Genomic DNA, 12,984 nt, shown 5'->3' on the forward strand with positions numbered 1-12,984 from the left:
ATACTCTGGAAACCACTTTTCCATAAGCTCATGACAGTATAACAGGAATCAGTATAACAGAGATCAGTTTAAAAAGAACTAAAATGACACTATCGCCCCCTTTTCACATTCTGACTCCTCTACACAGGTGTCATGGGTAAATTTAGCAGTTTTTATACCTTATTTTATATCATACGTCATGGTGCTTGTTCAAAAAGTTAAAAAGTGATATTTATCAACTGCAGATTGTGGTAAGTGGGCATTACCTTATCGGCACGTAGGCCCTTCCATCTCTACGGCCATTGGTAGGGGCCGACCTAGAGGGGGTGGGGCCTAGACCTTTAGGCCAGCCTGTTTCAATGGTCGGCAAGGGGGCATGGCCTATGTGCTTATGACGTCATGGAGGGGCGGATCAACAGTGGCACTGTAGGTGGGGCTAAGTGGTGCTGTTGCTGTGAAGCCCCGCACACTTACCACAATCTGTAGTTGATAAAAGATGACTTTTTACTTGAACAAGCAACATGATGTATGATATAAAATAAGGTATGAAAACTGCAAAATTTACCCATTACACCTATGTAGAGAAGTCAGAATGCAAAAAGGGGGTGACAGTGTCACTTTAAATCTCTAAAGCTCCTTTAAAGCTCCTCTGTGAGCCACTACAGTAAGTTAATGGCTGGAAAGTTGCACTACCACAAACAAACTGAGTGGAGATGGTTTCAGAAAAAAATCTGCTATGTAAGCATATTACAGTGGGTGTCAAATCTGCTATGAGCATATTGGATATCAAATCTTCTATGCAATTATATTGGTATCAAATCTCCTATGTAAGCATATTTGGTAAAAAGTAAGCATGCCGGTGAAACGTGCGTCGGGTATGGCCAGGGTTCCTTCGTATCTATAGGCTTACTCGTGTCTATCTTATATGACGTCTGGTACTTTTGGAGTTAATGTTGTTTGTGCCCCATATTTTTAGGCAGGGCTGCATTTTTATTACTTTTCCAGACTCCTGCTGCTTCTATCTATGTCAGTTTTGTAGATTGTGTGTATCAGTGGAGACTCTTGAGTGAGTTTTTTTTTTTGTTGCTGATCTCCTTGAGCTCAGTGATTGCTGTGTGTTGTTGGTCTATTTTTCATTGCGCCTGGTAGCCAGAATCTTGCTCCACACTGATGAGGGACAAATACCCCGAAACAGCTGTCTGTGGATGGATGCCTAGCCTTGGTACCCTAGTCATGTCGAAATACTCGCCACAGAGTTAGACTTTGACGCAAAGGGGCCATCCTGGTATTTCCCTATTTATGTTCCAATACTCGCAACTAAGTGGGAATTAAGGGGCTATGTATCAGGGTGTTTTGGTGATCTCCCCACTGGGAGGCACCCCTTGGCAACAGGCTTTCCTTCTTTGGAGGGATATCTGGCTATTCCTGTGTTTGAGACTCGTAACTGAGGCTCCACAGACCCCTTTTTAACTATTTTGATTATCATCAGATAGGAGCTTCCCCACTTTTATGTGTGTATTTTTTTCCGTTGTCAGTTTTGTAGATTGTGTGTATTTTTTTTGTAATGAATAAAATTATCTATTTCCCTACAGGTCATTATTCTTTTTTGGTTGCATAAAAAGTCTGAAAAATCACTGCAAGCGCAATTGTCCAATCAAAATATAATGTTACATCCTTTATGGTTAAAGTTTAAAAAGAATACCTGAATCGCTGATATTGTGGAGGAGCCAGGACAAATGGCCACTGGGTTAGTATGAGGGGTTGAATGGGGAGATTGGCGCATCTTGCGGGCTATTACCAGCATTAATTTGATGTTGGTCTTTCTGGGCATAGATACACAGCTGTGACTGAGATACAGGTTTATTACACATTTGTTTGGGCATTGCTGAAGTGACAGTGATTTACTTATATTATGCTGCTATTGTGGCTTCTAGGCATGTGAACTTGCGATAAATATACACTTTGCTGCTGTATCATTGGTACTGTATCTCATACTTGTGCAATATTTGTACTGCTGCTAGTCCAGTTATACTGTTTACCTTATGCACATGCATTAATGTAGCTGTCTATTGACCATTTGTTATTTATTCAGATGGTAATTTTTGACGGTTATTTTGCAATACATATATATTTTGCTGCTGTATCGTGGTACTGAATCTTACATGGGTGCAATTTTTGTAGTACTGCTAGTTGTCCTGACTTGTCCCATTGTTCTGTTATTTGTCTGTAGTATATGTTTTTACAGAGCTTTTGGTTTTTGTCTAAATAAAATATATGAATTATCTAAATACTGTCTTGTTTTTAAAGAAAATTCTTTTTGGTGTTTTTAGTTTTTTTGTTTTTACACAAGCAAAATATCTCTATACATTTACAATAAAGCTTCATATACAATAGCAAGATCACCACTTTTAGAGGAGGGTGGTGGTAGTAACCTAGACAATGAGTTGTCAATAATGGAAGCGGAACATCAGCATTATCAGGAGAGGGCCTGTTTGATAAATTATTATTTCCCAAAGTTTTTTATGTGTAACTGTTTAACCCCTTCAGGACCGGGCTAATTTTCGTTTTTGCGTTTTCATTTTTTCATCCTTGTGTTTAAAAGGCCATAGCGCTTCCTTTTTTTCACCTACAGACCCACATGAGCCCTTATTTTTTGCAACACTAATTGTACTTTGCAATGGCAGACTTAAATTTTTCCATAAAGTATGCTGTGAAACCAGAAAAAAATTATTTGTGCAGTGAAATTGAAGAAAAAAAAATAAAATAAAAAAATAATTAGGTTTTCATTTTGAGGGGTTTTGTGTTTATGTTAAAACTGCCATGTTATTTATGTTCCTCAAGTCAGTAAGATTACAATGATATGTAATTTATATAACTTTTATTTTATCTAGCTGCTTATAAAAAATTAAAACCTTTAAAAAAAAACAAAAAAAAAAACGAACTGTTTAAAATTGCTCTATTGCCATCCTTATAACCATTTTATCCTTTGGTCTATGGGGCTGGGTGATGATTTTTTTTGCGCCATGATCTGTTCTCTCTATCGGTATATTACTTGCGTATATGTAACTTTTTAATCACAGGATCTCCCCTTGGCGATCACATCGGGGTGGGCGGGATCCACCAACTAGAGACCAGGAAGGGGGGCACTTAGTACATTCAAATGCAGCTGTCAGTTTTGACAGCAGAAATTAAATGTATAATTTGCAGGCGTAGCGATCAGGCCACGCCTGCTAATGTTCGTGGTCTCAGGGTGCAGATAGCAGCCGGGATCGTGGCGGTTCAGATCAGGGTCTCTGAACCCCCACACCTGCATCAGGAGGTACAGTTACGTTCTGATTCAGGAAGGGGTTAAAGCAACTTTGCAAAAATCAATAGTAAAAGAGAAGATAAGAAACTCTGTAATAAGTTTTATTAGGCGACAGAGCTCCCCTCTGTACTCACAAGGCTGTTTTCCCACCTCCCCTCCTCACATCACAGAGAAGCAAAGTGAAGACGGCTTTGCACTACCCATTAAAGTCTATGGAGGGGCCAAGGGAGATGTGTTAGCAGAAAGGAGAAAACTCTGGATTCACATGTTAGACTGCTAAATGCTGGTCTGGGAACTTCTTTGCTACAGTGAGGTAGGATTTCAGAATCACAATTTTAATGTGTATATAATGTATAAAAGGCAGCACAGAGACTAGTCTGCATTCACACTGTGGCTAAGCACAAGAAAAGTAGACACAAGGATGGAGTTTGTAGGGGGTAACTACAGAAACAAAAATGGCATATACTGGTTATATATTGGGCAGATATAGTCCTGATCCTCATTTACATACACAGAACAGTGCATCCTGAAAATGTCACCTAAAATGACAGTTACACTTTAACGTTACGAGTCCTGCACGCGTACTTAAGATGGGAATACCCCATTAAAGAGGTTTTTCAGGCAAGATTAACTTGTCCCCTACCCACAAGTCTGATCTTTGTAGGTCCCGCTGATCTCTGTATCAGGCCCCAGGCTTTGTTATGAATGCAGCCGTGAGTATGGCACGTGACCCATTTGCTCTATTCATTGCTATGGAGCCACTGGAAAGAGCCAGAGTGTGGCTGTTTCCGGTAGCTCCATAGAAATAAATAGAGCCGTCAATCACGTTCTATACCCACGGTTCTATTCATAACAAAGAAGCCGAGGGCCTGATACGAAGATTGGCGGGAGGTAGGGAGGTCTGAACCTCCGCAATATCTTACTTGTCCCCTATTCTGTGTATAGGGGACAAGTTAATTTTGCCCGGACTACCTCTTTAAGTGATTTATAAGAAAACAAAAAAATTACATCTATATGACACCTAACAGTGAATCTGTCTGTCCCTGGTTAGAATGCTTCACCTTCCATCCTACCCACCCTCATCATTATAAGAAACACCCCTAGGCAGAATTTCTATTGATTGCTCGTCTAAACAGTGCACCTGTGTCACCATAGCACATGTGAACTGTTTACACAGGTGGTGTGAAGAAAGGAGAGGCAGCGCAGACCTGGGGCAAGTTTAAAAGATAATTTTTTGCTCTAACCAAGGCAAAATTGCACAAAAGGAAAATTGGCCTTTGTATAATTTGGACTGAATATATATATATATATATATATATATATATATATATATATATATATATATATATATATATAGATAGATAGATATACATACACACAACTTTTAAACAGTACATGTTCAGAAATACTGATACATTTAAAATATATTTACTCCCTTGGTGACCAATCCAATTGCATAACTGTTTTCGTCTTATTTTTATTGTGATATATTCTTTTTATTAAGTGCTATACTGTTTTATTTTTCTCATCAACATAGCCATACACGGAGCTTTTTATGTGAGGGTCATATAACCAAATACATTTTATTGCATTTTCGTGGGGGGGTGGAGGGGGGTCGGGATGGGCGGATGTTAATAAAAACAAAAAAAATACCATTTTTGTCTCTTTGTTTTTGGCATTTTAAATAAACACCATTCCATTTCCAAACTATTTTGATACAAATACCCTTTTACTATTAGATATTTTTATAAGATCACTTTGTGCTTTAATATGTAGCCTCTCTGTAATTCTCAATTAACCCTAGTTATTGGTATTCTACTATATATTACTTTTTTATTTTTACACAGTATTCAGAGAAAAATATAAAAGTGTTTGAAAAACAAAAAAAAAGTGTTTTAACTTTAGCAAGTGCTTGAATGTTCAGAAACACCCACACAATCTCACATTTTATTCAACCTTCAAAGTTTATTAACTGATTTGCAAGGATTGAGAATCTCTCACAATCTTGTCCCTTAGGCATAAAAAATGATTGCATATCCTTTTATGCTGCAACTCGTGGGCTGTAACACTGCAAGAAGGCGGCTTTAAGAAATTAAGTAATGAATTGCATAGTAACTGTTTCATGACTGGGTATCTTCAGAGCTTTTGTGAAGAGAGTAAAAATTTATTTTTCCAGTCACATTTTAATGGTGTTTTTTCACATATTCCTTTAGCTGCTCAATAGATTTTTTTTAATTTATGGGACTCACAAGGTACCAATATGTCAAATAGACCAATAATTACATTAAAGGGGTATTCCAAGAAAAACTAACTTGTCCAAGTAAGAGATCGCAGGGGCTTCGACCTCCATACCCCTTGGCGATCTCCATATCGGCCCACTGCTCCTTTGTGTAGAATAGAGCCCGCGGCACATGACCCACGGCTCTATTCATTTTCTAGAGCTGCTTGAAAGAGCTGAGTACAGTACTCTGCTTTATAATGCAGCTCCATAGAGAATGAATGGGGCCCAGGGTCACATGCCGCAGGCTCTATTCAAAACAAAAGGAGCAGCGTGTCGATATGGGGATCGCGTGCCCCTCCACCCCGTTCTTTATGCAGTACTGGATAGCAGACAGTTGTATACAATAAACACTCAGTTCAAAGTTATTATTTTAGCTCTACGCAGTGCTGCATAGGAGAACAGCATTACAACAAGGCCCGCACAGCTACTTTATTGCAAAAACAGCACCACCCCTGTCCCTAGGTTGTGAGTGAGATTACAACTGAGCTCTAATCACTTCAATAAAATTGAGATGCAAAACCCACACCCAAGCTGAGGACAATAGTAGTGCTCTTTCTTGAAGAAAGCAGCCATGTTTTTCTAAACCTGGACAACCCTTTTAGGGTGCCCTCACACACAGGTCCCCACAAAAAACGCTAATGTGGTGCTTGGCCTTTTAGCCACGTTTTTGGCCCTATGTGTGAAAGTCTCTGAGACTTTGGGCTTTTTTTTTAGGGCCGGCGGTTCTTCTCCCCCCCCCCCCCCCCCCCCAACATGGACTTCAATGCTGAAGTCCATGTTCGGGTCAAAATGGCAACCTGAATGCACCCACTCCAGAAAGGAAGGGGTTAACTTGCCCTTCTTTGTTCTCACAGTCTTCTTCTGACCAGCGGCTGAAGCAGGAACTCTGCATCAGCCACTTATTGGCTGGGCATCGTCAGCTCAGCCGATAAGCGGCTGCAGCAGTGTTCCTGCTACAGCCTCTGATGCGGGGGTGGCATCTTTGAAGAAGCAGAGGCTGGCATGCTTGTATCTCAGTATGCCAGGCTCTGCTGAAGATCGAAGACATCAGTGGTGAGTATAAATTTGGCAATTTGGGCAATTTACCCCCTTTTTTTGCTGGGAGGGGTACATTTTAACATCAATGTTGCCCCCATGGGGTTACTTAACCCTTTGTGTGGCAGACTGTAAGCGGCATCTTAGCCGGTATAAAATGGCTAACACTAACCCTCCCAATATTACCCCAGTACCCAATGCCACCAGGGGTACTGGAAAGAGCTGGGAACCAGTAGTCCAGAGCATGAAATTTGGTGCTCCTGGACTGGGCGGTATCAGGCTGGTTTTATTAGGCTGGGGAGGGCAAAAAAATGTCCCTTTCCACTCTGGTACTACAAGGCTGCTGCTGTTTGTTTTTTAAACCTGGCTTGTTATGGAAATAGGGGGAACCCTTTGCATTTTTTTTTAATTATTTATTTATGGGGAAAAAAACATATCCAAAACATTTCCATAACCATCCAGCTCTGCCTATTCATAAATAGCAACCCAGCATCAGTGGATGCAGCAGGGACGCTGCTGCAGACAATCCTCAGCCAAGCAGCGGCTGCAGCAGTGCTCCTTGCTGCAGCGCTGATCAGAAGAAGACCGGGAGAAGACTGAAGGGTAAGTTAACCCACCCCCAACTCCACCCCGAACAAAGCAGAGTTTTTTTGAAAAAAAAAAAAAGCCATGATGTTCTTATTGGCGTTTTGCACTGAAAAAGAGGCAGTGTGAAGGCAGCCTTAAATTGCTTTGTTTCTTGTATGCTCTATAGTAAAGACATATGCCTTTTCTTCCCCTGACTGGGAGTACGTTCATGTACATCAGCATATGAGTGTTAAGTATATATTGGCCCATAACTTGATAGGTGTTGGCAGCAAGTTGCGTATCTGGGATGTGTGGGTTGTGATTTATTTTTGCAAACTGCATGGAAGATGGGAGCAAAGCTGAGAGAAATACATAGAAACTTTACAGTACTATTAAGCTCTCTTTACATTAGAATCATCAATTTCTAACAGAGCCATGGCAGTTTGCATAGTTCGACTTTTTAAAAAGATCCCAAATAATCCCAGCTGATCCTATTAAATTGTCAAAAAGGAAACTAAATGAAACAAAACTAGGTATGAGCGAATTTACAGTAGGAACGAAGCAAAGCGCTTTGTTACTATCTGAATTCTGCTCATCAGGCTGCGGTGCTTTGAAGTGTGCTCCACTCCGCTCAGTGCCGCTCCTCTCCAGGTGCTGGTAAAAACATGGATCCAGGCCTGGGAAACTCAGAAAAGTCTCCCAGGACAGGATCCATCTTTTCCCAGCACCCAGGGAGGAGCGTCAGGGAGCAGAGCAGACTTTAAAGCCCCGCAGCCTGATGAGCAGAATACAGATAGGAAAGAAGCACTTTGCTTCGTTCCTACCTTAAATTAGCTCATCCCTAAACAGAACCAAAAATCATTGTGCAAGTCTAAACTAATAAGCCAGTGTACATAATAATATAGTGACAACTCTCTTTTTCTCCTGCATATCAGTTTATTAAAAAGGCAAGGTATTATTACTCATTGGAGATTTGGTCAAAACTTTGCATCAGTATTTTGCAAGCCAAAACCAGGACTAAATTGTGAAATTTAATGTAAAGATTTTACAATATTTTTTTTTGCATTTTTTGGCTCAAATACTAATGCAAAACATAGACCAAGACTATGACCACACAGTTTTTTTTTAGCCATTTGACCTTTTAGCATGGCCATCATTTTGAGTCCAATTTATTTCATAAATGATGGCTGTGATTGTAGAAATAACATTACATGGACGCAAAATGACAGCCATCCTAATAGACAGATCTCAAACGGCCAATAAAAGACAGTTTTGGAATACAGCCCAAATAAGTGTGAATAAGTCCTAATTGCTAAATAGCTCTGTATTCACTAGTCATAAAAGATGTCTAGTCTGGTGCATTGGAATACTTGTTTGGCTGCGGTTTTCTGAAGTTGTTAAGACTAACCTAGCCAGAAAGTGCTGCGAAGCAGCACTGTAAACAACCACTACTCACTTGAAGACCACAGAGAAGAGCTGTGTGGACAATGGTTGATTTAGGGAGATTAAAGGGAAACTGCCAGCGCCCGGGGCCTACCTCTCCTAGTGAGCATCTTACCTTTTGGTAATTTGTCTATGAAGTATGAATATGTGCAATCTCGGGTCTCCTATTTTAATAAAGAGTCATAGAGGAGTTGTGACTCAGCGTTTGTGCTGCACTCTGGCACGCCTCACCATAATCTGTACTGTCCAGCCTCCTGCTTGCTCACTCTGTCTGCCAGTGTTGATCTTAGTGAAACTGCCTACAGAGGAGTGATCTGCAATCAGATACATTAATACCTCGGAGTTCAAACACTTCAGTATTCAAAAGAAATTTACCCCTGAAGTTTTGTCCGGTACTCAAAACAAAAACAGAGGGCGATAACTGTCAGCTGAACTATTGATCATATGACAGTTATTAAGGTGTACAGACACCAAAATAACCAGAGTAGGGATTCCCGCTCTAAATGGGTGGGCGCTGGTCAAAGAGGGGCTCCCCGCTGGGCATTTCTGGAGACCTAGAGCTCCTGCACAGTGATGTCCTGCCTCTCCAGGCGGCCAGTGTGCCCAGCTACATAGGTGACATGACAGTCGCCTACATAGGTGACAGTTACTGAGCACAGAGCTCGGGTCACCCCCAATACACCTACAGCATCCCCAACTGATTCTTTGTAACAGTGCATGGTTGCTACCAATATACCCTCTTTATTGTGTAAGCTAAACAATGCAAACTAATGTTTATATGTTACTGTACCTATACATTTCTATTGTTAAAAAAAGCTATTAAATTATTCCAAATGTAAAATAATGCACTTGGAGAAAAGGAATTTAAGTATTGGCAGTTCTGTGTTAAGGAAGACTTCAAGTGAGAAGGATTTAGGGGTAGTGTTCTGGAGGCCTCACATACAAAAAGATAGTAATAAGATAGAACAGGCCCAAAAAAAGGCTGGCCCAAAATGGTGGATGGTGCCAAACATAACACAAATCAGGAAAAATCTTTAAAAAGTAGTGGGCATGCAGCATTTTTTATATTTTGCTGGGGCTACACAGAAAGTAATAAAGAACACATACTCACCTAAAACACTCCCTTTGGGGTCCCCGTGTGACATCTTTGGGTCCCCTGCTGAACGCTACAGCTGATACTTTCAACATTGACTTGTCCCAGCAGTGACAGCTCGCTCAGCAATCACTGGCCGTGGTGTTGTCCCACTTCAATCAGTGACTGGCTGAGCGTAATGTCACTGCTGAGATAAGTCCATGTTAAACATGCCACAGGGGGACCCCAAAGGGAGTGTGTTAAGGGAATGTGTATATTATTTTATTTGTAGCCGCAGCAAAAAAAAAAAAAAAAGCTGCATGCCCGGAGTGCACTTTTTATAGGGCCAAGTAAAGTTCAGAAGGGAAGTGTTTTTAAAAACAAAAAGCAAGAACGAGGGGGCAAAAGCTGAGGTCAGTTAAAGGGGTAGTGTGGCGCTGAACATTTATTCACAAAATAACACACATTACAAAGTTATACAACTTTGTAATGTGTGTTATGTATGTGAATGGCCCCCTTCCCCGTGTCCCCCCCCACGCTAGACCCGGAAGTGTGGTGCATTATACTTACCGTATTCGTGTCGACCCCGGCCGCCATCTTGTGACAATGATGTAGTCTTCGGGAGGCCGGACGAACTGCTCCATTCGTCGATTGGCTGAACATAACTGTGCTCAGCCAATCGCGGCTGAGCAGATGATGACGCGGCAGAGGGGGGGCCGGCATGAGGAACGGATGGAACGGTTCGTCCGGCCTCCCGAAGACGACGTCATTGCCACAAGATGGCGGCCGGGGGTCGACACGAATGCGGTAAGTATTATGCACCACACTTCCGGGTCTAGCGTGGGTGGGAGGAAACACGGGGAAGGGGGCCATTCACATAAATAACACACTTTACAAAGTTGTATAACTTTGTAATGTGTGTTATTTTGTGAATACATGTTTAGCACCGCACTACCCCTTTAAGGAAAAGATCTGGAGCAAAAAGAGAATTTTCTTTTTACAGAAAGAACAAACTTCCAGCAAATGTGGTAAGTATACAGTAAGTAAATCTAAACATGTCTGGATTAAACATCTATCCGATTATTACATTAGTAATTAGTAATATATATAAGGGTAGACTAGATAGACCAAGTGGCCTGTTTCTGCAGCCAATATTCTATGTTGCAAATCTAAGAACCAAAACAATATAAAATATCTTACTTTATTCCAGGAACTTCACATGATTTAGGTCTTGAGGATCCACTCTAGGTAAAAATAGTAAAATAACAAAGCTAAAGATTAGTGAAAGCATTATACTTTTGCTAACAGAGCCTTTCACACAAAAAAAAACTAATCAAAAAAAGGGAAATTCATCAAGCAGTCTAATAAGGATGTCCTTCATTGTCCATAGCAACCAAAGCTCAGCTTTCATTTTACCAGAGCCTATTCAAATTTAAATGCTAAGCTCTGATTGGTTTCTATGGACAAAAACATTCCTACTGTAACACTGCTTGTTAAATCTCCTGCAAAGTTTTTTTATCATCACTAGACATGGATGGTTCCCCTTAACCCCTTAAGGACAGGGCCTAAAATTGCCTTAAGGACAGAGGCAAATTTTATGAATTTGACCTGTGTCACTTTATCCATTAATAACTTCGGGATGCTTTTACCTATCCGGCTGATTCGGAGATTGTTTTCTCGTGACATATTGTACTTCACGTTTCTGGTAAAATGAAGTCGATACTTATAACAAATCTTTATGAAAAAATCCAAAACAACGTGAAAAATTTTGAAAAATTGCATTTTTCGAACTTTGAAACTTTTCTGCTTATACAGAAAATGGTTATGCCACATAAATAATATATTAAATAGCATTAGCAACATGTCTACTTTATGTTGGCGGCATTTATTAAACTATATTTAATTTTTTTTAGACAATAGAAAGCTTAAAACATTAGCAGCAAATTTCCAGTAAAATTTAAAAATCAGATATTTTTAGGGACCTGTTCAGGTTTAAAGTGTATTTGAGGGGACTGTATGTTAGAAAGCCCCACAAAGCACCCCATTTCAGAAACTGCACCCCCCAAACTCTGCAAAAGCACATTCAGAAAGTTTAACCCTTTAGTGGAAACACAGAAATAAAAGCTAAGTGTGTAAGAAATTTGAAAATTTTAATTTTCTGTGCAGATTTTCTTGTAATCCAATATCTTTCATAATTGTAAACCTATTACCAGATAAATGCACCCCAATATTGATTGCCCCGTTTCTGCAGTTTATAGAAATACCCCATATGTGGCCCTAATGCGCTATTTGACGCAACCACAAGCCTCAGAAACGGAGCGACTAGTGAATTTCAATGGCTCCGTTATATTTGGTCATTTCTGACTGTACCACTTCGGGTTGGCAGAGGCTCTGGGGTGCCAAAAAGTAAAAAACACCCCTAAAGGGACACCATTTAGAAAACTACACCCCTCAAGGAATGTAACAAGGGGTGCGGTGAGCATCTGGACCCCACAGGTGCTTTACAGATTTTCAGAACAATATGGCTTGAAAAAAGAAAAATTTATTTTTTACACTAAAACGTTGTTCTAGCTTTCAATTTTTCATTTTCACAAAGGGATAAAAGGAATAACAACCCAAAAAACATGTAGCGCAGTTTCTCCCGAGTACAGAAATACCCCACATGTGGACATAAAGTGCCAAGCGGGCGCAGCACGTGCCTCCAAAGGCAAGGAGCGCCAATTGGCTTTTGGAAGCTGGATTTCACTGGAATGGATTTCAAGGGCCATGTCGCATTTACAGAGCCCTAGTGCTGCCAAAACACTGGAAACCCCCCACAAGTGACCCCATTCTGGAAACTACACCCCTCAAGGAATCTAATAAAGGGGTGCAGTGAGCATATGGACCCCACTGGTGAAGGGCACAAATGTGGAGCAATGTGACGTGAAAGTGAAAAATTTTTTTCACTTTCACGTCACAAATGTGCCAGTCATCAAGGGGTCCATATCCTCATTGCACCCCTTGTTAGATTCCTTGAGGGGTGTAGTTTCATGAATGGGGTCACTTGTGGAGGATTTCCACTGTTTGGCAGCACGAGGGCTCTGTAAATGCGACATGACATTCATCATCCATTCTGGCCAAATCCAGCCTTCAAAATCCAAATGGCGCTCCTTCCCTTCGGAGGCTTGCCCTGCGCCCACATGGTGCTTTATGTCCACATGTAGGGTATTTACGGACTCGGGGGAAATTGCTCTACACATTTTGTGTGTTTTTTTCTCTTTTAACCCCTTATGAAAATGAAAAATTTAAGGCTAGACCAAC

The 12,984-nt window shown here is 40.7% G+C and overlaps 1 protein-coding gene across 4 annotated transcripts in view; it reads right to left on the reverse strand.

The window, feature by feature from the left end:
- The window catches only part of CRTC1 (CREB regulated transcription coactivator 1), a 131,029-nt gene that overhangs the window by 45,285 nt on the left and 72,760 nt on the right, over window positions 1-12,984 (reverse strand). For all 4 annotated transcript variants that reach the window (XM_069962476.1, XM_069962475.1, XM_069962474.1 and 1 more), the window contains one exon: window positions 10,885-10,928. In XM_069962476.1, the coding sequence (XP_069818577.1) occupies window positions 10,885-10,928 (44 nt within the window). The remainder of the gene's footprint in view (window positions 1-10,884; window positions 10,929-12,984) is intronic.

The sequence above is a fragment of the Dendropsophus ebraccatus genome, chromosome 3, assembly GCF_027789765.1.
Source record: "Dendropsophus ebraccatus isolate aDenEbr1 chromosome 3, aDenEbr1.pat, whole genome shotgun sequence".
In the NCBI taxonomy this organism is placed as follows: Eukaryota; Metazoa; Chordata; class Amphibia; order Anura; family Hylidae; genus Dendropsophus; species Dendropsophus ebraccatus.